The sequence below is a fragment of the Pleurotus ostreatus genome (assembly GCF_014466165.1).
Source record: "Pleurotus ostreatus strain PC9 chromosome Unknown scaffold_3, whole genome shotgun sequence".
Classification (NCBI taxonomy): Eukaryota; Fungi; Basidiomycota; class Agaricomycetes; order Agaricales; family Pleurotaceae; genus Pleurotus; species Pleurotus ostreatus.
In genome coordinates this window covers 974723-1000333 of record NW_023503158.1, presented here as the reverse complement: position 1 = coordinate 1000333, position 25611 = coordinate 974723, and the positions used below count along the sequence as shown (strand labels likewise).

At 51.2% G+C, this 25611-nt stretch overlaps 7 protein-coding genes across 7 annotated transcripts; 5 read left to right on the top strand and 2 right to left on the bottom strand.

Moving 5' to 3' along the window:
- Positions 1 to 533: 533 nt before the first annotated feature.
- Positions 534 to 1530, top strand: RPL2A (60S ribosomal protein L2A; the record flags this gene model as incomplete). Its single annotated transcript, XM_036774372.1, has 5 exons — positions 534 to 575; positions 635 to 750; positions 807 to 1229; positions 1291 to 1432; positions 1489 to 1530. 5 exons carry the CDS (start codon positions 534 to 536, stop codon positions 1528 to 1530), a joined length of 765 nt encoding a protein of 254 aa, XP_036632874.1.
- Positions 1531 to 1800: 270 nt separating this feature from the next.
- PC9H_004789 (uncharacterized protein) lies at positions 1801 to 2876 on the top strand (the record flags this gene model as incomplete). The annotated part of the gene is made up of 6 exons (XM_036774371.1): positions 1801 to 1859; positions 1911 to 2052; positions 2117 to 2290; positions 2357 to 2638; positions 2694 to 2761; positions 2813 to 2876. The coding sequence occupies 6 exons, from the start codon at positions 1801 to 1803 to the stop codon at positions 2874 to 2876; spliced, it is 789 nt and encodes a 262-aa protein (XP_036632873.1).
- Positions 2877 to 2964: 88 nt separating this feature from the next.
- Positions 2965 to 6005, bottom strand: PC9H_004788 (uncharacterized protein; the record flags this gene model as incomplete). Its single annotated transcript, XM_036774370.1, has 8 exons — positions 2965 to 4602; positions 4651 to 4692; positions 4744 to 4811; positions 4864 to 5053; positions 5105 to 5229; positions 5287 to 5626; positions 5678 to 5730; positions 5783 to 6005. 8 exons carry the CDS (start codon positions 6003 to 6005, stop codon positions 2965 to 2967), a joined length of 2679 nt encoding a protein of 892 aa, XP_036632872.1.
- Positions 6006 to 6395: 390 nt separating this feature from the next.
- Positions 6396 to 16138, bottom strand: IRA2 (Ras GTPase activating protein ira2; the record flags this gene model as incomplete). The annotated part of the gene is made up of 32 exons (XM_036774369.1): positions 6396 to 6711; positions 6767 to 7721; positions 7772 to 8228; positions 8280 to 8480; positions 8537 to 8826; positions 8874 to 9087; positions 9142 to 9324; positions 9376 to 9491; positions 9546 to 9641; positions 9700 to 9913; positions 9965 to 10051; positions 10106 to 10724; positions 10775 to 10831; positions 10883 to 10921; positions 10986 to 11247; positions 11300 to 11444; positions 11494 to 11511; positions 11569 to 11808; positions 11859 to 11897; positions 11948 to 12469; positions 12523 to 12592; positions 12646 to 12935; positions 12991 to 13404; positions 13456 to 13576; positions 13632 to 13981; positions 14026 to 14103; positions 14159 to 14368; positions 14422 to 14589; positions 14646 to 14965; positions 15018 to 15726; positions 15836 to 15982; positions 16037 to 16138. 32 exons carry the CDS (start codon positions 16136 to 16138, stop codon positions 6396 to 6398), a joined length of 8049 nt encoding a protein of 2682 aa, XP_036632871.1.
- Positions 16139 to 17701: 1563 nt separating this feature from the next.
- On the top strand, positions 17702 to 20581 carry NGR1 (RRM; the record flags this gene model as incomplete). Its single annotated transcript, XM_036774368.1, has 5 exons — positions 17702 to 18720; positions 18775 to 18845; positions 18902 to 19566; positions 19615 to 19750; positions 19803 to 20581. The coding sequence occupies 5 exons, from the start codon at positions 17702 to 17704 to the stop codon at positions 20579 to 20581; spliced, it is 2670 nt and encodes an 889-aa protein (XP_036632870.1).
- A 905-nt stretch (positions 20582 to 21486) lies between these two features.
- Positions 21487 to 22506, top strand: RRP7 (Ribosomal RNA-processing protein 7; the record flags this gene model as incomplete). The annotated part of the gene is made up of 2 exons (XM_036774367.1): positions 21487 to 22360; positions 22421 to 22506. 2 exons carry the CDS (start codon positions 21487 to 21489, stop codon positions 22504 to 22506), a joined length of 960 nt encoding a protein of 319 aa, XP_036632869.1.
- A 340-nt stretch (positions 22507 to 22846) lies between these two features.
- PC9H_004784 (uncharacterized protein) lies at positions 22847 to 25562 on the top strand (the record flags this gene model as incomplete). Its single annotated transcript, XM_036774366.1, has 18 exons — positions 22847 to 23176; positions 23231 to 23308; positions 23362 to 23436; positions 23495 to 23650; positions 23711 to 23733; positions 23794 to 23801; positions 23854 to 23883; positions 23934 to 24049; positions 24104 to 24423; positions 24476 to 24669; positions 24730 to 24798; positions 24855 to 24936; positions 24997 to 25014; positions 25063 to 25141; positions 25196 to 25211; positions 25269 to 25335; positions 25389 to 25413; positions 25467 to 25562. The coding sequence occupies 18 exons, from the start codon at positions 22847 to 22849 to the stop codon at positions 25560 to 25562; spliced, it is 1782 nt and encodes a 593-aa protein (XP_036632868.1).
- Positions 25563 to 25611: the final 49 nt, after the last annotated feature.

Below are 25611 nucleotides of genomic sequence, written 5' to 3'. Positions count from 1 at the left end.
GTACATGGTCTTCTGGCCTAATCTTCGGTGCAAAGACGGACTGCTGTCTTGGAAGTTGGAATAAACAAATTTTCCTAGATCTATGGTTCTGACCTGTATCTTGGCTAACGAGTCATGATCAGTAGAATTATTGTGATATCTCCTCCGAGTAACATGCATCGTCGACGCAAACATCAGTGGTGAACTATAATACCCCTGAGAATAACCTGCTATATTGGGATGGAGTGGCAAACACAACCAAGCCAAGTACTCATCCACACAATCAGCCCAAATCCGTCGCACATCCTCAAAACACCCCGATAGGTGAGTCCCCCGTTCGAATTGCTGCTGGATTCATTCTCGCCTGGACAATGGAATACCACTGGAAAGCACTGTGTCAAAAATCTGGGTGGAACGGAGCGAAACTGGGGTGGATGGTCTACAGCACATTGAGATGTGCCAGTCGGCTTAGATTCATCAAATTTCCTTCACCTTTCTACCAACGTCGGTCGCCCGGACTTGTGCTGAATCGCCTTCCACCTGTAGATTAAACGATGGGTCGCGTTATTAGGGCACAGAGGCGATCGCACACTATCGTTCGTATATTCGCCAACTCCGTTTTGCAATGTGCACTTACACTCGCAATCGATAATAGTTCAAGGCGCACACCCACCACAACAAGTCCCCCGCCCGCTTCCGTGCTCTCGACTTCGCTGAGCGCAATGGCTACGTTCGCGGTATCGTCAAGGAAATCATTCACGACCCCGGCCGGTGCGCATCTACTTCAAGTCACAGAGATTACTGGCTGATTTTGCAATTATCATTAGTGGTGCTCCCCTCGCCCGCGTAGTGTTCCGTGACCCATACCGCTACAAGCTTCGCAAGGAGACTTTCATCGCCACCGAGGGCCTCCACACCGGTGCCTTTGTCTACTGCGGCAAGAAGGCACAACTCGCTGTCGGCAACACACTCCCCGTCGGCCAGTGCCCCGAAGGTACCATTGTCTGCAACGTCGAGGAAAAGACCGGAGATCGGGGTGCTTTGGCCCGCACATCAGGGAACTACGCTACCATCATCGGGCACTCCCCGGATGAGGGCAAGACAAGAGTCAGACTGCCCAGTGGTTCCAAGAAGACCATCTCCAGCGCTGCCCGTGCCACTATTGGCATCGTCGCTGGTGGAGGACGTATCGACAAGCCGTTGTTGAAGGCTGGTCGTGCATTCCACAAATACAAGGCCAAGCGTTACAAGTACGTATTCTGGAGTTGTTTGTGCGCAGGATAAAGGATGAGACCTAACATTTGACCCCAGCTGGCCCCGTACTCGTGGTGTTGCTATGAATCCCGTCGACCATCCTCATGGTGGTGGTAACCATCAGCATATCGGAAAGGCGTCCACCATCGCCCGCTCCGCCGTTCCTGGACAGAAAGTCGGTCTCATTGCCGCCCGCCGGGTACGTATACACATTTCCCTCTCTTCGCTTTGCATTTCCTCATATGCCCTTTCCAGACTGGTCTCCTACGTGGTACTGTCAAAGTCAAGGAAGTTTAAACGCATCCTCTCGCATATCTCACATCATGATCATCGCGTTTTCTTCTTTGTTATCCCACAAAACTTCCATGTATGCTGTACATGTCCTTCCGTATATGCATGTTATGATTTACGTGAAAATCACTTCGCTGCACTGAGAATAGCCCACGATCCCATGGCTTAGAACAGATCTTGATGAAAGCTAGCCACCAATCAGAGTCATTTTGCCTTGTCATGATCAAGTAGACGTATATAATCCAAGGCGCTTACAATGTAACGTCTCACCCAACCATGGTATTCACCAACCTCGGCGTGCACGAGAAGGATGCGTTCTTCTCGCTTCTGGACGAGTGAGTGCTGAACGAGTTCATACCAGGAGGGCTCATTGACACGCCTATCAGATACTTTGCGTCGCGCCCTGAGATCTTCGCCAAACTCTCCAATTCAAATAACGGTAGCGATGCAGCGACATCCGAAGCTACCTCCAAGATGGTGACTGCAGGGCTGCGCCATGTCCCCAAATCCAGCCCATATCACGCCGCTGTACGCTACTGATACTTGCACTATCGTCTGTAATAACGCGACCCCTGTGTCTGCAATGATATAGGCATCCAATCCACACGTTAGCTCTGCTATAGGCAAAGTGGCGGCGGCATCGTTGGCGTTCAACAGATCGGACACCCAGGACGCTCACTCGGCTCCTCCGCCAGCACCTCCACGGAGGAGCCCCGATCCCAGTGCTGCTGCATCCGAGCACAAACCTCCTTTGCCCACTGCACGTGTGAGTCGTCGTCGCGTTGTTCTGTAGCCAAGTTAGCCCTTAACCAATTCACTGCACACGCGCTAGCGATTCGGAGATGTGGATACATCATCAGCGAAGAACATGTTTACATCGCTCCGTAACTCGACGGCTAACAAGTCGTACCAGCCTCCGCCGCCGCCAGCGCCCAGCGCGTTCGGAGCGAAGAAGAATACCTTTGCGCCACCGCCAGTACGGAGGGTATCCGACAACGCAGCGGAGGTGAGGAATTCGGCCCCACCCCCACCCCCGCCTGCCCCGCGGCCACCTCCAGTTCGCCAACAAGATTCGGGAGAGTGGGCCGAAGTAATTTACGACTACACGGGCAATGTCAGTGATTTCTCGAACAGCACTCGGTTTAATTGCCTGACGGATGCGTCACCAGGACGCCGATGACCTCAGTCTCGAAGCCAATCAGCGCATAAAGATAGTAGAGCATACCTCAGAGGATTGGTATGTCACCCTGGGAGTAGATTACCTTGTTGGACTGAGCATATTGCACAGGTGGACCGGCGAAATTAATGGCAAACGTGGACTGTTCCCAGCATCCTACGTTAAAGTAGTATAGTTGGTATAGTTGCCTAGTCAAAACATCTATGCTAACTGAGGGCATAAATCCTTGTATCGCTTATTTAAATGATCAGGAGACGAAGGGATCATCCTAGCATGTGTTGTCGGTGTAAAAGGTCTTCCTCGCGTATGCTCCCTGCTTCAAAGGGATCCGGAGTCTGCCATGCTGTAGGTAGCGCTCTGTTTCGTGGTATTCGTATGCTGCCGGCAGTTTGGGGTCGAGAGGGACGCGAAAATGTTGATGACACGGGACTAGTAACAAGCTCGGGTGTATGCGTCATGCTTGCCATAGATGGAATCCTAAAATTCTGAACGGTGCGACTGAAAGCTTGCAACACGGACATTCCTGGCGAAGTCTCTTCCGGTGACGGCGTTTCTTGTGTTGGAGACGAACCCGCGTCTTCTTGATGCGTGGAAAATGTTGAATGAATGGAAGAATCAGAAAGACCCCGACGACGGAGCGTCCTCTGAAGGAGGGGAGGAACTTCGTCCTGCTCCTCATTAGTATCTACATCAGCTGCATTCATGGGTTGCGGCGTGGCAGGGATATCGATGACTGCGTCGACATCCCTTGAGAAGCGACTCAGCCCTGTTCGACCCCACCGTCGTCCTATCGTGGCGTCCGGGTTCAACGTCGCTGATCGCTTAGGGGCGTTTGGAATAAGTACCCAAGGGTCAGTCGGGACCCTCGGGGCGCCAGCGAATAGATCCATTGCACTGCTGCCAGAGCTGTGAGGCGGCTGACCAAGACCAATCTGAGGGTCGGCCTTAATCGTCGCATGGGCAGAGAAAGTATTGGTAACGGAACGACCCAGACCAGACCCAGAAAATTCGACATTGACTGTCGTGTTGGATGCAGACAGAGCTGGTCGTTGCTTTGGGATGATTTTCGGTATAGGTCGACCCGGCGCACCGATAGTATTTCCACGAGAAAGCGGAGAAGTAACTCTGTTGGGTTGGTTTGCCTCAGGGCCTACAGGACTTGGGGCTCCAAAAAGCTTGGAGAGGGGCGCTATCCAGCCACCCAGCGTAGGATTCTGATTTGTGACAGCTATCTTGCCTTTCGAAGCTTCGGACTTCTCTGGGTTTAACGCTTGTTCGCTGAAATTGATGGCAATCGAAGGGTCTAAAATGATATCGTTGAGCGTGGCTCGCATTGTGCCCATTTCTGTGAACACATCCTTGAACAACTTGAATAAACCCCGCAAGTCTTTGCGTGTGCACAACGTGTTCGCTTTCTCGTCCTCAAGTAGCGTACGGAATTGATATCTGATATGGGTGATGTCGTTAATGATGTTTCCTATGGTACTCCGCGATAGATGTCCAACATCTGCCCCTCTTAGATGTTGTCGCTTAAGGCGGTTTGTCAGAGTTAAAGGATCCGCCTGTGTCATGCGGCTGAGAAGAGCAGCCATACGCTCGACCAAGGTGGAAATGTGGCCCACTTGCGATTCAGATACAGATGATGACTCGGAGCGAAGGGCACTGGGCGACGGCGACGAAGAGAGGAAGGGAGACGGGGATAACAAGCCCAGTTGAAGGTCTGTCTGGACAGAGCGAGATTGGAAAGTTTCCTTGAGCACGAGCGTGTCGTCGTCGAGATCGAAGCTAAGTTGCGATCGAGGATAACGAGAGTTGGGCTGGCCGAAGGAAGGTGTCTCAGACGTAGCGAAGGAGTCTGCTGGGGATAATGGTCGTGGAGGTAAATCCGGTGTCGGTAGTTGCTAGAGGAGTAGGTCAGGACATATATAGAGAAAGAAAAGCATGCTCACAAATGGGTGTCTTGAGAGACTGGAAGGACGCCTCCGTCTACCCTACACAAGAGTGTCAAGAGTAAATTCAAACAAAGAGAGTAATGCACCTACTAACTGTTCCATTGTGGATGACGCCGGGACGCTACCGGAATGAACCTGCAGCCCAGGGAAAGCTGCTGCTACACGACCGGGTTAAGCCACTAGCAGACATGCAGACAGAGGTCGACGCACCTCCTCCTAAGGACGTAGGATTCGCGCGTTGCTCTTCCAACTCTTCCTGCATGTGTTGAATATCCTCACGGGCCTCCGCAAGTAAAGACTGCAGCTCAGCATTGTCCCGCTTCAGAGAGTCGTTGTCGTCAATCAACGATCCCACAACCTTCAAGAGTTCAGCCTGCTCAACCATGGCGGATTGTCCAAGCTGATAGAAAAGGGTCAAGACCTGAAGCAACAAAAAGAAACAGCAACTAACCGACTCTTGCAAAGACTCGATACGAGCTCGAGCTTCGTGAAGTAGTGTCTTGGAAGATTCTAGTCTGTACGACCTGCGCTGCTCCAAATCCTGCTGTAATTGCCGCACTTCCCGCTGGACTTTGGCTGACATTCCATCGGTCTGAGAATCCTCGTCCTCGAGTATACGACACGGTGACTCACCCATCCGTTGCCGCAAGGCAGTCAATCGTGACTCTGCCGCCTTCGCCCGCGCTGCCTCGCTATCCCGTTCCTGCTGCAGATCATCCTTTTCTTTCACCACAGCGGAGAGGCGGTTGTCCCATCCCAAAGACTTCGCGTTTTGGACCGTAAGACGAACTATCGTAGCTCGAGCTTCTTCCAACTCTTGATGCGCGGTCTTGGTAGACACTTCTGCAACTTCCGCATTGACCAAAGCTTGGTTCAGTCGCTTCTCTAACGCTGCTTTCTCTCGCCGCAGTTCCGCTATTTCAGACGGTATTGAATCATGGAGGGCAGTCGCCGTGCCGAGTTTATGACACTCCTTTGGCATTGCATCAGCATAATTCCGTTCGTAAGAAAGCAGTCGACTCACCTCGTGTTGCTGAACATAGGAGTCGTGCTTCTGAAGTAACGCCTGTCCCACTTCTTTAGCAAATGGTAAGCGATGAGGAGGTCAAGAAGCATCAGATGCGCTCACCGGCACTGAGGATAAGTCTGTTCTCCAGGGCGGACTTGAATGCAGCCCAAGACTTGGTATTCGCGCATTCTTTCCTTCCACAACAGCAAGTGGCGAAGTATTCGAGCTCTGGGGACGGTAGTCGGGAGTAGTTTGTGAGAGCAACGGTTAGCTCGTCGATGGTACTTGTGGCATGGGACAACGTCGACGACGACGCTGACTGAGTAGGCTGGCGGTCAAACATGGGAGGAATAAAGGGATGGAAGCCACTCCGGCGCGAGGCTCAAGGCAGTCAACAACGGTGTGACTGAGCGTGCAAGTATGCAGCAGCACGGCGATGTCTTACAGGCGGCCTGAGGGTGACAATGGTGTGATATGACATGAACCGATTAATGAGCTAGGAAATACAGACATTGCGGGGCCGTGCCATAACCGCGACAGCAAACTTAGTACAACTCTTCTACATGTAGGTATAAACCTGAAGCCGACCGGCGAGACAGAAAGGATTGATACTATACTACTAAAGGGGAGAAATTATGCGGCTATAGAGAAAAAGATGCGGATAATGCACGCAAAGAGAAAATAACGAAGATGTTGTCGAAAGGTGAGGTGAAGCAGATGTAGATGCGGCATGCTATTGAATCGTCATATTGATCAAGTCAGAAATCCATTGAATCATTTTCGTAGCGTGCCCTCGGTTTGGAGGGAGAAACGTGAATGCGCTAACGAGGCCTTGCATACTCAATTCTTCTAGGGCGTTTAGGTGGTGACGACCAGGGCCCTGGGGGAGGCCCTCATCAACAGCGCTCAGTGTCGAGGCTGAGGGACGGAGAGTTGGATAACGTCCGTCAGTTAGAGACATGCGAAAGATGTTCGATACCGCGCGAATAATCGAAGGATTGGAGGAGTTTGCGAATGTGTCCTTGATTCTATCTTGGAGAGCTTCGTAGCTAGAGAGAAGGCATAAAATACACTGTGCAGTCGACATATGTAGATGGCACTCACGTTAAGCTCATCAAGTCAGGGAAGACAGTCGCGATGTCCGAGAGAAGGTTATACAGAATTTCGGTTTCTGCATCATCACCTTGTGCACTAACGAGTATTGCCCCAATGAAAGAAGTCACGAGAAGGGCGGTATTGTTATCGCTAACCCCCAGGAGGGACAAAGAAACATATGGGACCTCGTTTCCGTCATGGTGGCTTCTGGTATCACCGTTGATTGCCCATGAGTTGTCGATGTTGCAATCGCGGAGCAGTCGGCTATACGATTCATGGGAAGTGGAGAGAGGTAAGAGGGCTAAGAAGTAGCCAAGGGCATCGGGACAGATCGTCTCTTGCATATTATCTTCGTCACTCCCTCTTTCGCACGACCGCACCGTGACATTCAGTAAGCTCCGGAGGACTGCTTCGGCTGACTCCCGCAACGATGTATGTCGTTCGCCCTTGAAAATGATCGAAGCCAGGGAGAACGAGAAATTCGAGTCGAACGAAATGCCTAGAAGTTGGTCGAGTTGGCAGGCCACCTCTTCTAAAGCCGTTCGACCGTCCAATAGGGTATTAGCAATGGATCCACCCCGGAACATGCCACGAGCATCCATAGTCTCTAGTGTGACGCGTAGAAGGTCTGTCGCTTCGATATAGAAAGAGATGTAACTGCCTTGCAATAAGGCGACGGCTACCCAAAACAAAGGAAGGATATATCGAGATTGTTCTGGGAGAGCTGGGACAATCTTCCGGATGCATCTCAGCATACTCACAACCGATATCGTGTCCGATTCGTTAGCTTGAGATAGAGCTGACCTGAGGGCCACAAGCATCTGGTACAGGAAATCATCGTCCACATCCGATGTTGCAAGGCAGCCCAACGCGATGAAGGCACGCATTTGTACGGCAGGAGAATGCTGGAATGCTGTTGCTGTTACGAGGCCCAACCATCGCGCGCGCCAGATGTTCAGCATACCTAAGAGCAGTCAGCAATAAGGCCCATGACTGAGGACCCAAATGACAGACCATTTGATGCGGAGGCTACCTCGATTGCCTTGATCAACAAATTGGTAAGACCTTCCTGGTTCTCAATCTGAAGCTTGTCGCTAGGCGGATCGAATATCGAGTAGTCGCTTGTTGGTGTAGCACGGTGGAGCCCGAAGAGGTGCAATGCGTCGGGTTGTGAGAAGGAGTCAATTAGTCGGGAGAATTCAGCGCCGTTAGGGTCGTCCTGCTTGGCTGAGTGCAAAGTTTGCAGGAGGTTGATGACGATACCGTAAACGGACTTGCGAACTATGAGGGGGCCAACTGCGGCTACCAAAGTCACAAGATGAACGACCTCTGGCACGTAGAGTTGACTGTGGCTTGTTTGCTTGACGGTGCTTCCAACAACAAGAACTAGGGAAATCAAGGTCGAAATCTCGTTCCAATTTGGATTGTCTTGCAAGACACTAGAAGACCTGGGCGTCGTTTTGCTAAGAGCCTAGACGCGAATGTCAGAACGTCTACTGCCTCTATTCAATCGCCAACTTACTCTACGTAGTTTGGCATATAGCCGGCCGCGGACACCAATTGATGAGAAGGCAGATATGATGCGTGCGATGGTATCACATCTCCGGGAACCAATCCCACCATCCGTTGCTGAGCGAACCAATTCTTCGAGAACGACGTTAATGATTGTACTATCCAGTTTACCAATCTCAGCCCAGATTAGCTTGTACATGGAAGGGGAAATCTAGACAATACAATTGTTCAATGCCTGGTCATTGTTAGGAGTCGAGCAGCACCAACCTCGTGATCAGTGACGGTTAAATCGGCCAGCACTCTGATACAATCTCGTACGCGGGCACCAGAACGTTCGTATAAAGGGCTTGTGGGATTCGGGAAGTGAATGATGTTCTTGACCCAAGGACTCATGTATTGAAGGCAAGTGATGCGTTGGGCGAGCGAAGACTTGTCCGTTGTTGCCATCGTGGAAGAGGCTTCGGAGAGGAAGTCTAACGTGAGCTCCGGGGCAAACTCGGCAAGACGTTCGCTCAATTGCACAGCGAAAGCAGATGGATCTCCAGGCACAAAGCCGGCTTCGAAGATTTTAGTGGCATGCCGAGGACACAAACGGATGACATACCTTTGGGAGCAGCAATAGGATTCTTGTCGTAGTTCAGATGCGAACAGACAGAACTCAAAAGTTCATACGCCGCCCCTCGCAGATCGTCGTCGTTCTGGTCGAGACATAACAAACCAACGTGAAGGAGAGTCGCTGGTACATTAGAGAACCTAGATATCCTGTCCGTGTTTGCGGGGGGTGCATCCCTTAGTTGCCCCTTTGCGACGCGAATAGCCTTCAATGCCAATACATCAGCAACGAGGCTAATTAGTACAAATCGTTGAAATACCTTTACAATAGCATCTCGCTGAGGCGAAGAAAAGTAGAGCGTGACACCCTGACGAGTCTGCCTGATGATGAACTCGTGAGGTTCATGACCCGTAGATACACTATACACGTCGCTGATATCACTCAGATGTAGTATTTCAGTAGACCTGCACGAGATGTTGTATGATACAGATTGAGCCTTGACCTAAATGAGGGAGATTAGTTTGTATCAATTCTCGTCACGGGACAAATTTACAGATGTAATCCGCAGATGGGTACTGCGAACGGCAAGTTCGACAGGGAACCGCATTTGATGGATCTGGCGCATTGAGATGGATTTGTACGTCTGCTCCGGTTCTCGTTCAAGGGCATCTAAAGGACGTGATGAGCAATAACCTTGGGGTGCTGACAGGGAATGAGAGTTACATGGCACCAACAGGGCTTCGAGAGCATGAGGGGTTACACTATTCGACAGTTCCTGGACTGACGAGTAGGCTCGAATTTCGCCTCCAAGTGGTGTCCCTAGAATTATCAGTAAGATATAATCGTAACGCTGAGAGAAATGAATTCTATGGGTTACCTGAACAAACGTTGCAAAGCCGCCGTAGATATCTGACGGTATTGGCGTTCGGGTTGAGGATGTGCGTTGCAACTAGTCGAACGCGGATGTCTTGTGGTATGAGCTCGGCAGACATTTTGATCCATTGAAGCGGGATTTCGGAAACCGAGGTGAAGGACGTGCAATCTATGATGATTTCCACGCGACGATCTTCGTAGACAGGTTGTGCCAATATCTGGAAGCACGTTTGTTAGAACTGCATTAGTCGGGCGATGGAAATGCTCACTTTGAAGATATGGTACATCAGTAGTTCGATATCCAGAGATTGCACGTCGACCCTCGAAAGGAAGAATACAAAGACTGCTGGCTCATTCTAAGATGGCTTTTGGCTCGGTATTCCTTCTATGATGCTTTTCAAAGTACTCACAGGATGACCGTTGGTCTCGACGAAGATGTCCTGCAGAGCAGTCGTGTTCTTGTGAGCGTACCGTGACATCAAGCTGAGGTACTCCGGATGGTCCGCAGCGACTGCATTAGACAAGACAGGTGCCTCCAGTGGTTTGCCCAGGTCCACGAGCAAGGCACACAGGGAATTCCAGGCATCCTTTGTCGACGGCGAAGTATCGAGTTCACTTGGATTCGCCTGACTAAGGAGCTCCGCCCCAATTTGATCGGTGTACTTGCTCAGGAAGCGATGAAGGACGATAATATCTGTGTCGTCAGAAGTTGTACCTAACCATTCATCCGCTTCTTCTTCGGCAGTAGCTATGGAGAACCTCTGACAAGGGGGGTCAGTATCGTCTAAAGGGGGTTGTAAACATCCACGAACATTGAGCTCGCTGAGATATCGGGTGACATTGTCAATGTTGTCCTTGAGGAACTTGTTCAGTACCACCATGTACGCCTCTTTTCCAAAGAAGATATTGTTGGCGAGATTCTGTATGACTTTGGTGACTACCATCAGACCACGGCGGATAACTAGGGAGTTTTCTCTAGGGAGTTCCACATCCACCGTCTCGGGGGAGACGACGGCAGGAGAGATAAACCTATCGTTGTTCAGAACATTGCGGATATTGACACCAGAGAGCACACGCACCGAAGGAACATGAAAGCACCGAGTGCAGCGAACTTCGCTTCCGGCCACACTTCGCTCCTACATGATGGTCAGGACACGACAACTTGGATAAGGGTTCTAGACACTTACACTTTCTTTGCAATATGGCTACAAATTTCTCGGAACATTCTGGCGCCGGTGTAGGCGTAAGAGTCAGCAAGCGATACATCCCAAACAAGCTATATCGGCTTACGATGGCAAAGTTGGAATAGACGATGTCACAATTTCAAGGAATGAAGATGCAATGAACTCGACGTTCTTACGATTCTGTTCCAGGTCTTGGTCAGCGGCTCGACTTGGGTCGAGTTCGTAGGAATGCCCAGCGGGCATGCTGGTCATGCTCTTAATGAGCGGGATAATGAGGCTTCGCAGATAGTTATAGCCATGAATCCTTGCAAACTGAGAGATAAACCGTGTGTACGTCGTGTTACCACGAAACAAAGCCGGTTCGCTCTCTAAGATTTCGATGTCAACACAGCGCACATGACGATGATGCAGTGCACTGACCAGCATGCATAACCTCCCGATCTATCATGAGCTTGATCAGTGTCATGAGCGAGGCGCGAGTGTCGAACAAGTTGAGGAGAACAGATATAATGTTGTCCATTTCGGACGCTGGGCATGTTTCACAAATTGCCATCGCTAACATCATCTATTCGGATGTCAGCGTTTATGTGGGGAAGGAGGGGGCACGGACGTACGTCTGAACCCTTGAGCAACTGGAGGAGGTAGACGAGTGAGTCGTAGAGAGAGAGAAGGTCAACACAGATACGTACTTCACACAGTCGACTCTGTCGCGCCAGCTTCGCAGAACGGTCTTCAGGTTCGAACTTCACACCTTGCGCCAAAACGCGCGCGAACACATGTGCAAATATAGCACGCTTACGGAGGTCGGCGTCATATGCAAGCGGGAGACATTGCTTGAACCCGCTTTCAGTGTTGGCACTGACGAGATGGGTAAGCCCGCCGATGACCAGGTGACGAAGTTCGGCATCCCGTTGGTTTGCCCGATTCATCTAATCAGACAGTCAGCGCTAATTATTATAAGCGATTCTATTGCACTTACCTGTTGTAATGAGCTCACATCAGAAGCACCATCCGACGTCTGGGAAAAGTCAGCCATTGCCACCTCGTCGCGCGGTCGAGAAAGCTCACCGAAAGCGGTAGCTTGCACAGGTCCAGTCCACGTAGGAGTGTAGTCGCGTAGCGATTGAACAACCTAGAAACGACGTGTACGTGGTCATCCACTGCTGCGTGATCCAATGGTCTGAGCTGAAGTTTGTCGAGGAGTTTCACCGCGGTCCGTAGGCTAGCAATGTTCAACTCCTGCTGGAGCATAACTAGTTCATCCTCGTATGCCTGAAAAAAATGAGCTCCCACGTCGTTTAGAAACAGCAAGGGAATGGGACCGACATTCAAAGGCGTTATCCAGTCCATGACAATGTCCAGAATGTTATGGCGAACGCTGCTGTCCTTGCGCAACGTCAGGACTTCCCCGCGTTCACAGATAGCGTCGCATAGGGTACAGAACTTCGTCCGGATGCGTAAGGTCAAGGGACCATCGAACCGAGCGAGGCACGCCGCGATCGTCTGCATCGTCGTGCTTATGTCAATATTAGCAACGTCCTCCTGGGGAAGTGACGTGTTCTCCACAATGAGCTTGAGGACAGCCAAAGCCTGCAGGTACAGCAATTAGTACATTCGCAGTGCCATGGACATGGAAGAATAACCTGATCTAAGAATAATGATAGTTGTTCGTTCTGGTTCTGCGGGGGGCTATCTCGAATGGCAACGAGTAAGCTGCATATCCACAGAGTGAGTACCAAGCGCCATCGGAACACACGGTCACCTACGGATCCAGATGCTTGATGAGCTGTGGAAACAGCCGCGGGCTGAGCTCCAAGCCCAAGGCATCTCTCGCTACTTCGCGTACTTGCACATGAGTGTACATCAACATCGCCGTCAGCTCAGTGACGAAGGCGTGAACGGCATTGAGCGGTGTCTGCTGCGCGCGTATCTTGTCCGGAAGCACACTCTCAGGAATAATTGAAGTTAGCGGCACCAAACCATTGTCGGCTCGAAGGCACGCTCCCCCAAGAGAGGCCAAGAACAGTGTCAGATTCTGCCACTGGAAGAAAGTATCCTGTTCAGTCGTACGTCAATCACCGATGATAGCGTATTTTGGGAAGTTCCCAAACCTGAATAGAGCCATTTATATCACTCTGCTCCTCGTTCGACTGCTTGATGACTTCGTTGAGCGCCGCCCACCGTGCCCAGCATTCTTCCCATACAGCAATGTGCATAGCCGACGCATGCGTCATAGATCTCAGGAGTCTCCTTATCCTCTTCTGCTGCCCAACACGACCAACCACAACAATATTTGGGTCTCCTAGCTTATCATACACCTTCTGGCGGTGGGCGCGCGCTTCAGGGGTCAACCCAGGGGCCAGCGGCGCCCCTGGCTGCCGTTCCGCAATCGCCAGACACCGCAGGCCGCGTCCCGCCATCTGAGATATCATCATATCAGCAGAGGTCAGAGAGACGAGGAACACAATCTCCGCGAGCGCGAGGGCGGGGAGCCGATTGCGATTGAGCTGGACCTCCCTGGCGATCTATGAGGAGTGAGACACGGGCATGGAAGGATGAGAATGAGGTGCTCCTACATCAGCATCTCGTAAGTATAGATCGAGAAGTTGGTGCGAGAGGGCCATCCACAGGCGTTGGTCTTCGGAATCCAGGCGAGACTGGAATAGGTTTGTGACGATGCTCAGGAATGTTGACGACCTATGTGCAAGTTGAGTTGCGCTGCGTAACCGAAAGCTCATACGAAAGGACATACAAAGCGCGATTCAGCAGCGAGAGCATAACGCCTGTGTGAGGCTCAGACGGCTGCGCCTTGTAAGTCAGTTCAGCGATGTACTTGACTGTCACCGCCGCGGATATCTTGACAGTAATATCGGTGTCTGAGCTCCAGATCTTCACGCTACTTGACCCAACATCCTCGTTCTCCGAGACTTCCAGGCCCTCAAAATGGAACGCGGGATCCGCTCGCCACAAGGACAATATTCCAAGGAGGAGATTCTCCCTATCTGGAAGTGGGTGCGTCTGTGAACGCTTCGCCTTCGGTCGTGCTGACGCCCGCTTCGGGTTCTTGTGCTGGTCCATCTCTGGCCTTCGAGTAGCAGATGCCTGCATGGCATTAGATTAAAAAAGCAATAATTGATGCTACATACCTTGAACATTCTCCGGAATCGAGGCGCACAGTATCGCTCCAACCCTTGCAGAGACCGCTGGCTTGATATGCGCTTTCCCTAAATTTACGGCGAGAATTCCAGGCAGCCAGAATTCAAATAAGAGCACACATACCTCAAGCGCCAATATCAAACAAGCGCGAACGGCGATCGTCTTGACCGCATCTGACCTCTCAGGCTCAAGACAAGCAGAAAAGATCTGGAGCGCGTCCTCTTCGCTGCAAAACCTGAAGACCGCCACCAACGCCTCCGAAAATATAGCTATATCCACTTCCTCAAAAGTCTCCCAGAAGGGTTTCCGCTGGAACGTATGCCACAACGAACCCTTGGGGCATTATCAGCAAGGCATGCTTCATCGAGGACGGAGTGACCACGGACCTTGATCTCATGGGCGATATCATTGGCGATTACACGCAGGGTGTACTCCCCGTCGTTGTGGATGCGCGACGCAGCGCGGCACATGTCCAACGCACAAACCACCGCGATCTCGTCCAGCCGCGACCCCGTGTTCGCATGCTTGAGAATATCTTCGCAAAATTTGATATCCTGCCCAACAGGCGTCCATCTCATCAAAATCCCCAACACGTAACTGCGATGCTCACCTTTCTCGTGGAAGTCCGCGTCGTCGTAGGCTGGAACCTGGTGAACAGCTGCAGGTGCGCTTCGGAGTTCATGCGCTCGACCGAGAGGCAATTCAGCACGGCCAGCGTAGGCCAGAATATGTGCTCGGTGTTAGTGGTTACTAGTGTGTACAGGAGATCGAAGACGCGCTCCGGGGCGCCGTCGAGTCGCGTGCGAGACTTGATCACGTCGTTATATTCGTTCGGGAAGACTTCGATCCAGTTCCAGAGGGCTCGACGAAGGGGGACTGAAATAGCCATGTGGGATGAGGGCTTCATATTGACGAGGAGCGAGCAAAGCTCTGCAAAAGAATAAGATGACTCCAATAACGATAACCAACCTGTTGCACTTACCGCTCAATACCTGGACAAGCCTGTGCTTATCCAACGCGCAGTGGACCAGTAGTTGAAGATCAACGACGTCCATGTTCTCTTCCGCATTACTTGCTAGAAAATGTATCTTGCTTCGCAGCCGCGAGAGCACAATCTTCCAGTTCGATGCAGACAGATGATATATTATCCGTCCAGCATACTTGGCTATAAGCCGGTTCACTGCCAACGACGATTTAGCTAGAGTCATGTGCGTCTTCTCATATGTGAGGGTGTTCGCGGGTATGGGGATCACGGAGTGGATGCTTGCTTTGCTGGACTGCACGGAATTCGCTGAGGGACGATTGCGAAGCACCGGGCCAGGTAGCTCTGGTATATCCGAGGGAATGGCTGGCCCCCCATTCTGCGCTTCGAGCAACGGAGTCGCCGTCAGGAAATCGGTGGATTCAAAGTCCCGAAACGACGTATCTGCGATGCCGCTCGCCAGCATCAGAGGGTCTGTCTCTGCTGTCTGCCGCAGGAACAGCACGAGCACGCTCAAAAGGTACTTTGCGCTGCGATCGTCCAGTGGCGGGGGTTCTGACCACGGTGGTGGAGTGTACGAGCGCTCCGATGGCGGTGGTCGGCCCTTTCTAGCTGTATCTGAAGGGAGGGGCGACTCGGGAAAGTTGCTGGCGCGCGAGCTTGAGCGCATGTTCTGATTCCATCTCGCAGCCATGGCAAGCGACAGAACCTTCAGAATAAATAATTGCGACTGCAGCACTCCGATGGAGAAAATCCCATTTGTGTGCGACTGCATTCTGTCAGGGCTAGGCGGTCGACTGAAACTCGTCGACACGCACCTGAGCTAGCCTCTCCAAAAGCTCACTCAGCCCCAAGGCTATCAAGTCGAGGGAATCGTGTGCAAGGTCCACCAGTGCGTCGATGGCTTGCTGTGTTGCATTATCAGCTTCGAGCTGGTCCAGCGACACTCCTGAGTAGCACGGCAGCTGCAGATCGAATGCATCAAAGGTGCTGTCTGATCAAACACAAAGCACGCTCACCTTGTTCTTCAGACGCGCGACGAGAACCTGCACGACCTTTTGCTGCGGCGTCGCAGATGTGCCGAGGGTGGAAAGCATGACTGGCTGGGTGGATGAGGCCATGAATGCGTGATGCGAGTCTGTGCTCCGGTGCACGCGTGTTGAGCTGCCCGCGCTGTTCACGAGCGTCCCCGCAGACGCGGAGGGCCGGCGAACTGGCATATTCGAGCAACGTCCAGGACAAGTACAAAGTTAGCGTCTTGCAAGCTTCAAACCTTCAAGTTTCAATGCACGATGCAACTTGGAGGAGAAGCCTTGAAAGATCTTACATAACCGCTATCTAGCGCTGGCCTGTTTTTGGATTTCCGATCGCGGTCTTGTCACGTGTGACAGCGTGAGTCGATAACACAAGTGCAAAGTTCTGGCAGCGATTGCGCAAATGCATCACGACTGCTATTCCTTTGAATGAACTATGTCTTGCCTATGCCTTCTACTGCATTTAGGGCCTAATCTCTCTCCCCCCGGTACTGTAGAGCCTCACTAGCATGCCTGAATCCGCAATGCTCCAAGATCAAACAAGAGAGAAACAAAACAACAGTGTCACACATCACATACTTACAGTAAGGACCCCGACTTCCTAAAGGACCTGCCCACACGGCAAAACAGACCTGGGTCCTGACCTCACCATCCGACTTCCTTCTGAGCGAATTCCCCACACGGGATATAGGTACATACAACTGAAAGGGCGACAAGACACTCCCGGACAAACCTCACTTCTTATAGTCACCGCAATCAGTGTGCATGATAAACGAACAATAGACTGCCTTTTTGAGCCTACCCATTCACTTCAACGACAAAAATCACAGGAATGCGGAATTCTACGAGTCATTAGTGGTCTCGATGGGAAGCTTGCAGACCGCGATCGAAAATGGCGCTGTGGGAAGCAGCACCGCCACTGGAAACATGGACCCACAAATATGGACCTACAGGGCCGAACAGTGACGGCAGTCAAAGCGTTCATTGCCACATTCAGCCGCGTAGATCTACTACGTTCGAATACTCGATTGCCCATTGTCCGACCTGTGGAGAACACCGACAGCCCCCTCGTCGTCAGCGAGAACAATGGGAGATCCAGGAGCCTACTCGGAGATCTGCCTGACACGAACCGCGACTCGAATGGGAATCACATATGCAAGATGACTTGGCTGGAGGACAATGGAGGTCGTTTGACACGTATCCGCAGAGACTGCTGCAGGCTGCTGAAAAACAGGAGGCGGACCTGCTCAGGAGAGCCTTCAACTCCGCACCTTGTTTAGGGCCCGACTCCGAATGAATTTGAAACCGAGGTCGTTCCTATAACTGGACATTTACGATTTTGCAGTTCTTGCTCGCACTCTCCCCTGTCTCTCCACCGAATACTGCCTGGCCGCGTCCTATTGCCTTTGGTTGCACAGATTTATCGCTTTGTGCCTGTGATTTTATATGCCCTGTTTGCTTGCTAGTCGATTTGCACTATAGTGTATCGCTTTTTTATTGCTTTTCGTTTGCCCTCCTTTCTATCAGACCACCTCAAGACCCCCTTTATCAGCCATCAGCCAGGGAATTAGCAATCCGACGACTCACGGCGGACCATTATCTCGACCCCTACCCCCACCACCCTCTAGCAGCTGGGAAGGATCTCCACGAATGTCTCGACCAGAACTACACGACATGGGCAGCTTAGTGACACGCGGATTGCGCCACGGCATGACCAGCAACGACCAGGAATACGCAGGCACGTACGGCGCAGTGGGCGGTTCGCATGCACTGGATATGCGAGCGTCTCAACAGCAGGTGTACGGCCTGGGGATGCACAACGATCTTGTGGGACGGCAAGTGGAAAAAGAGCACAACGGTTTGGGATATTCTGGGCCAAACAGAGGCATACCCGCCGTGACCTCGAATCAAGGATCGGTACAAAGTCCCTCCTTCTCTTCCTTCAACCACCATCATCCCCATCCTCATCGCATTTCTCCTCCTGTCCATCAACCAGCGCAGTACCACTCACCCCAATACGCCGACCAGGACACTCAGTTCCATAGCTTCAATCAAGGCTCCCCGCCATCGTCGTCAACTTTGCCGTCTGCGTCACCTACCACTATATCTTTGTCACGAACCACGCTTTGGTGGGGAGAACTCGAGCCTTGGATGGATGAAGAATACGCCAAACAGGTCTGTGGCATGATGCGCTGGGACTCGGCGAGCATCAAGGTTCCACATCCTGCCCCTGATCCAGTGACTGGACAACAGGCTAATAACCCAGGCTACTGCTTCTTGACGTTTCCGACACCCGCCCATGCAGCATCCGTGCTTTCTCAAGTCAAGTCATCTGGGCAGGGAATGCCATTGATAATGCCCAATTCATCTAAGCCGTTCGTCATGAATTGGGCATCGTCGGTCGCATCTACACCGGTGTCATCCACTTTTCCTACAGCTGGTGCATATATCCCATCGGCCCCACACTACGAAAAGGAGTATAGCATATTCGTGGGCGATCTAGCTCCTGAGGCGTCCAATTCAGATCTAGTCGCTGTTTTCCGCAATCCTGTCCTGGGCCTTAGGAACGACCGTGAGCCGAAGTTTATTCGCCCATTTCTAAGCTGCAAGAGCGCGAAGATCATGCTGGACCCGGTGACTGGTGTCTCAAGAGGATATGGTTTCGTTCGGTGAGCCTATCATTACTGATCTAGGAGTAGAAGAGTTGGCTGACATGCTTCTAGCTTCACGGATGAGGCCGACCAACAAAGAGCTTTGATTGAAATGCACGGGTTATATTGTCTGTCAAGACCCAGTTCGTCATCTCCCCTCCACATTATGGCGCATATACCTACTGATTTCTTACTAAAGTGCGTATATCCCCCGCGACGGCTAAGTTCAAAGCTCTCCCTGCTGCACCAAACATGGAATTTCCTCCCGTCCAACTTGCCTCCCATTCGAACACCTTGGAGCCTGCCACGATCTCCATGTCTATGCCGAATTCTGGCCCAACCCAAAGTGTTTCGGCTCCGATCGCCACCGTTCCCCCTTCAAGCGGTATCAGCTCGACTAGCTTATCTACGTCGGGGTCCGGCACGTCCTCCATAGCGACGTCTACCTCAAACACATCTGTGAGCACGGGAGCTAGTTCAACAAGCGGTGCCTCTGCGGGACTTACGCCAGATGAGATGATGCATCTACCAAATCACGTTTTGGTTCAGATCGCCCAGCAGTATGCAAATGGAACCGCAAGCCCTGTCAAGGCTATAGGAAGTGGTGGGTCGTCTTATGGTACTGAGGGGAATCCGGTTACGAATCAGGATGCGACGGTCGCTCCTCGCTATGTCCTGTCAGAAGAGTCTTGGAAGCATCACGCGCAAGCACGGGCAATCTTGGGCAACCTCATTGGTCCCAACGGCGAGCAATTAACCTCCACGGATCCGTACAATACCACCGTTTTCGTTGGTGGACTCTCTCCTTTGATTTCGGAGGAGACACTGCGCACCTTCTTTGCACCTTTCGGCGACATTCACTATGTAAGTCGAATGCCTTGCTAGTGTTTTTGTACTAAAAATATCCCATAGGTAAAAGTCCCTGTAGGGAAACACTGCGGGTTTGTGCAGTTCGTGCGCAAGGCTGACGCTGAGCGAGCAATAGAGAAGATGCAAGGCTTCCCCATAGGGGGCAGCCGAATCCGGTTGAGTTGGGGGCGCAGCCAATGTAAGCTCGATTGACTCAGTCCCTTATCACCCACATATTTATATCCTTTCAGATAAGGCGGCTCAGGCAGCTGCGCAAGCAGCAGCTCAGGCAGCTCACGCGGCGGCCCTCCAGTCGCAGCTACAGGCTCAAGCTCTGAGTAATGCGATGACTCAAGAGCAAGCATTGCAGCTTCTTCAGAAGTTCTCCGGCCAGGGATACCCGGATTCCTCCAACTCGTACAGTCAACCGTCCATGTTCCCTGCTACATACAGCGAGAGCAGACCTCGCGGGCCGTTCGCATCGTCACCAGATGGCATCATTCCTTACTCGAGTCAACTTTCGGCGCTTGGCCGTCGCCCATCTCAGGGGAACCAATTCCAAGGAACGAACTTCTCGCCGTTTTCCCCGGATCTGAATTTGTACCTACCATCGGAGGGCAATAGTGCACAACAACCAGTACCTCTCGCGCAACATGTCAAAGCCTACGGGGCTGCTTATCCCTCTGAGCAACAAGGTGGCGGAACTAGCAATGGCAACGTGTCGCCATCTACCACTCGACCCTCCAGTGCTTCTCGCTTCCCGTCTTTTCTTGACAGTACGCCAGCAGCCTTCCAGATGAATCGTGTTCCTGGTCGAGCGGAAGGACCCATTTCGCGACCAACTTCCGGACAGCCGTCATCGGCTGGGGGTCGTGGCGAGCACGAATCTCAAGAAGCTCACGACATCCAAGATTTGAATGGGACTTTAGCGAGCCTTGATCTTGACCATGCCTGGAAGACTTCCATCATGAAGTCCAATCCTGGCGCTTCACAATACCAGTCGGCGGCAGGCGGCGCTCGCTCTCCTTGATTTTGAACGATTTATGATCATGTTTACCCACCACGACCGCCAATTATCTCCGATCCCATTTCTTCACGAACCCCCCGTCGTTTTTTTAATCATTTCGCTTTCCACGCACAATCCGTGTCCCCAACGCTCCCAAACGCCATCAGCGAAACCCATCGCATATACAATCCGGTGCCCACCCACAATTTCAATTATATATGCAAGCTTGTACGCTGCCTATGGTCATCGTCCAGCTATATTACGGACAACGCTACTCCATATCACATCTATCTGTTTCCTTGAATAACCTCGTTATGTTTTGTCACCATGTCCGGATGTCGCTCCTCTCCTCTCGTATTCACACACTATTTCCGATCCTAGTCCTGTTCTCGCTGCATTGGTTCATAAATCTTTCGGAGCCATTTCAGCATCTCGATTTGATTGTCTCCTTCCTAGTGTCCTAGTTTTCTCGTTCGCGCTTTTTCGTTGCACGTCCGCATCCCATTCCAGCTATAGCTCATGTTATGTTGTGGTTTATAAAATATCTTCGCAAGTGGCAATAGACACTGGCATTATTTTCCTCAAGCGACAGCTTGATATCACCTGTAGCCATTTGAAATGATGAAGAATTTATGTATATGAGGAATGCAAAGTAAATGTCAGAACATCTGAAAGACAGCGGCGTCTGGTCATAGGTGGCATTGATGATTGGTATGGAGGTGCTTTATTAGGTGGTGATGAATTCACATGTATTCTTGCCACAAACTTGAAGGAAATGCGTTAAGACGTCGGAGCTCCTGAGTTTTAAGGGGTACCCTGAGTCCCGTAGTTAAGGATGGGCGCTTAAAGTATGTTGAGGATCCTCCCAGTAGCCAAACAACCGAGATGCAAATTTGAAGGCATACTTCTGTGCTCATTCCAAGGCAGGTATGCCATCCGTCGTATCAGGTTTCAACGTTCTGCCGATCCAATACACGAAGCAATCGACCCACTATCTCTACGTTCGTGCCCATGTACCATCCAAAAAAGCCGGTTCAAGTCAGACATTGCCACCCAACCGCACACTTTTCCTCGTCAATGTGCCTCCTGATGCTAGCGAACGAGAGTTGATAATATTCTTCAGATCGTGTGGGACTGTGGAGAGGGTCATATTTGACATGGATGAAACTAATGAGCCTGGTAACGATATCGAAAGTGACGAGGAAGACGAGGAACAGGAGGAGGCACCGATGGATGTAGAGCAGGACCACCCACGAAAAAAGCGGAAAGTTGGGAAGGACACAACAAAAGCACCTACCGTAACACCACTACCTTCGAACTCTCTTCGAAGATTACGCAAAACGGGGCGTTCAGCGCATCTAATCTTCCTCGACGAAGTTTCACTCCCAAAAGCCCTATCGTCTGGTTCCAAGCCGCGGCCATGGCCTAAACTACAGGATGCCGACTCTGCGCCGTCTGGTCTGGCTCACTATATGCAACTATACTCTGCTTTGCGACCACCGTTGGACGTTGTCAGAGCTCACGCGGATTCTTCGATCGATCTTTACGAATACGAGCTAGCGAAAAGCAGACAGAATTCGAAGTATAAGAAAGGGGAAGCCATCGTGGACGACGACGGCTTTACGTTGGTTACGCGTGGCGGCGCGTATGGAAAGACTCTAGGCGGGGGCGTAGGCGTCGCGAGCAAGGAATTTACTGCGACCGCTGGAAGGGGCGGTGGTGGGAGAATGAGGAAGCAGAAGAAAGAGTCGAAGGAGAAGGAAGGTTTCTACGCGTTCCAAAAGGCGGAGAAGCAGAGGAAGGGTGCGCCGTTTCACCATCTCTACGATTGTTCACTGACTCACCCATTATATTTTATTCTAGAACTAATGGATTTGAAGCAAAGATGGGAGGAAGACAAAGTGAAAGTGGAAAAGCTCAAGGCATCGCGTCGGTTTAAGCCGTATTGATCAACACTGCATACTCATCATACATATACGGTATGTTTAAGTATGCTCTATTGGCATTGAATGCGGTTAGCAATCTAGTGCCGGACCACACATGGTCGTATCATGAAAGAATATTCCTCTTTCTCACACCCGGGCAGTTCCTCCCTCCGCTTATTTTTAACCTGCTTCCTCCTTTAAACCCCGTTCTTCGACCTCAGCCCCAGCCTCGTCTGGTTGAGCGTGGGTGCTTCTTCTCACCACCAGGCTTCGTTATGCACCGACTATCTGCCGTATCAATCTCCCATGAGAACAAAAAATCGTATATGTATAGGTCGGCATGTAGAATTCATTCCACAACCAAATGTCTCAACCTGCAGCGCAAGAGAAGGATGCGCCATCCGCCGACCATTCTTCTGAGAAAGCGGCCCCACCGGATGTTCCTAACTTGACTCATGGGCAGGAGACCAACGTTCTCGAAGTCGTCAACGCGGATTACGCACTCGCGTTGTCGACAGGACCGCAATTGAGCCCTACGAGTTGGGCATCTATTGAACTCTTTGGAATTTTGTTGGTAGCGTATATGGGTAGCCTGTCGAATGGCTTTGACGGTTCAGGCATGTTTCCTAATTTCCAAGGCGATCAAACATTAAACGGTCCCATCAATAGTGATGAGCGCAGTGAACGGGATGCAGTGCGTCCGGCCTACCATCTATATTACCGAAATTGACGTATGGCGAACAGTCAGTACCTTGACTTCTTCGGCATCGATGGTCAAGACGCTGGAGGAGGCGTTGGGACCACAACCGCCATTATCTTTGGTATTGTTAGTCGAATCCATCAACCTAATGGATGCTCCTGATCCATAGCTGGTTTAAGTATTCGATCGGGAGTATCGCCGCTGTCATGTTGGCGGGGCCTGTGACTGACCGCTTCGGTCGTCGGGGAGGCATGGTAAGTTTCTCTCTTTGTTCTTGCACGGATTTCTCAGTGTGTTCTGTTCCGCCACCAGTGTTTGGGTAGCACGATCATCATCATCGGTGCCATTGTCATCACCGCGGCCAGAGATGCGAGTTATCTGTTAGGCGGACGATTCACCCTTGGGTTTGGGGTTGCGATCACCACCACTGCAGCCCCTGCGTATGTAGTGGAGATGTCACCTCCGCAGGTGCGCCAATCGCACATGCGCAATGCTATGTACTTAACTTACCTGATTTCACGATACAAGTGGCGTGGCCGGCTGACAGGATTGTGAGTGGGCTCTCACTCTCCTAACGATTGCGTATAGACAAGTTATCTCCGACTAAACAGATACAACAGTGAGTCATTGATACGCTGTTATTCAGTCTCGCAGGTTTTGACCCAGTATAGCCTTCTATTATACTGGCTCTATTCTATGCAGTAAGTTACTGATCCAAGCTGCAACGAATGCTGAATGTAGCGGTCTGTAGCTGGGATTACGATCGCCACGGGCCGCACCAATGGAACTGCGTCGTGGCGAGTACCGCTTGGGATTCAGATTGCACCCGCTGTCATCTTGGCTACCATGTCATTTGCACTTCCTGAGGTGGAAGAGTGCTTGCTTCCTTAAGTCCACCGCGCTGACGGAGTCCATTCGTAGTCCCCTCGTTGGTTGATATCCCAAGGGCGCAACGACGAAGCTCGCAGAATATTGGCCAAATATCATGGCAACGGCGATCCCAATGCCCCGTTGGTTCAATTGGAGTGGCGAGAGTTTGAAGAAGCAATCAAATTGGACGCGTCTGATAAACGATGGTTGGTCCTTTCCTTTCCCATCTTCGTTTGTACAGGCACGAGGAAGCTTACCCAGCCTTTCAGGTGGGATTACAAGGAACTCGTGAACACCCCCAATGCTCGATATAGAACATTCATGATGCTCCTAATGGGCTTCTTCGGTCAATGGTCGGGAAACGGACTCGGGTCAGCTTCTCTTACTCATCTCTCATTCTCACCGGATTAAAATCCTTCCTAGGTACTTCCTTCCAATCCTCTTTCAAAATGCCGGCGCAAACTCGCAGAATCAGCGACTCACATTGAATTTCATCAATACTGTTGTGTCCGCCATTGGCGCGCTAATAGGCACTTCGCTTGCAGATAAAGTGGGGCGTCGAAGGATGTGGTTTTGGGGGACACTTGCGTCCGCAGGAACACTTGCAGTAACGACAGGTACACCGCCTATTTTCACAAGGGTGTGTCTAAAGGAAATCACTTACCTCTGCTTGGCAGGATGCACCGCCCGATTTGGGTCTTCAGGAAGTAATGTTAATGGAGCAAACGCTGCGATTGCCTTCATTTGTACGCGAGTTTTGGCTTGAATGTGGTTTCGTCTCGTGCTGACTTCAGATCGATAGTCCTTTTCGGATTCGTGTACAGCTTGACATATACCCCGCTTCAAGCGATTTATCCAGCAGAGGTGTTGAGTTATAATACTCGGTATGTAGATTCTTCCTCTGAAAATTACTGCCTGTTGACTGGCCTCCCCAATCTCCTCAGAGCGAAAGGAATGGCTATGTTAGTATATTCCATGAGCTACTCTACACTGCTAACCAATCCCTGTAGGTATGCATTGGCCGTTAGTTGCGCGTCTTTTGTGAACACATACCCTGCGCCGATTGCTCTCGGAAGGATACAATGGCGAGTAAGTAACCTCAATCATGTCGAAAGCTAGCAAATGCTTATTGGATTACCGTAGTATTATATTGTCTACGGTAAGCCTCCTATGCGAACCGGCAAACGGCTCGAATCCATTCTGAAATAAAAACTAGTCGTATGGGACGTGTTGGAAGCCATCATGGTCTACTTTTTCGCGGTTGAGACCAAGGGTAGAACCTTGTGCGTCATTTCCGAAAGATCGTCTATTCACTTGACTCACATCCTATGATCAGGGAGGAACTAGATGAAATATTCAGCGTATGTTCTACATTCACGAGACCTTTCCTTTCGGATGACCAAGTATCGTATAGGATCCTCATCCCGTCCGGGCTTCTTTGGCCAAAAAGAAGGTGGTCATTGTTGAGAAGGACGATCGCAAGGAGGTAGTAAAGGTCCTAGAACCTTGATTTGAGCCTGGAGATGACCAAGGGGTAGTGATTGATGGCTGGGGTTCGT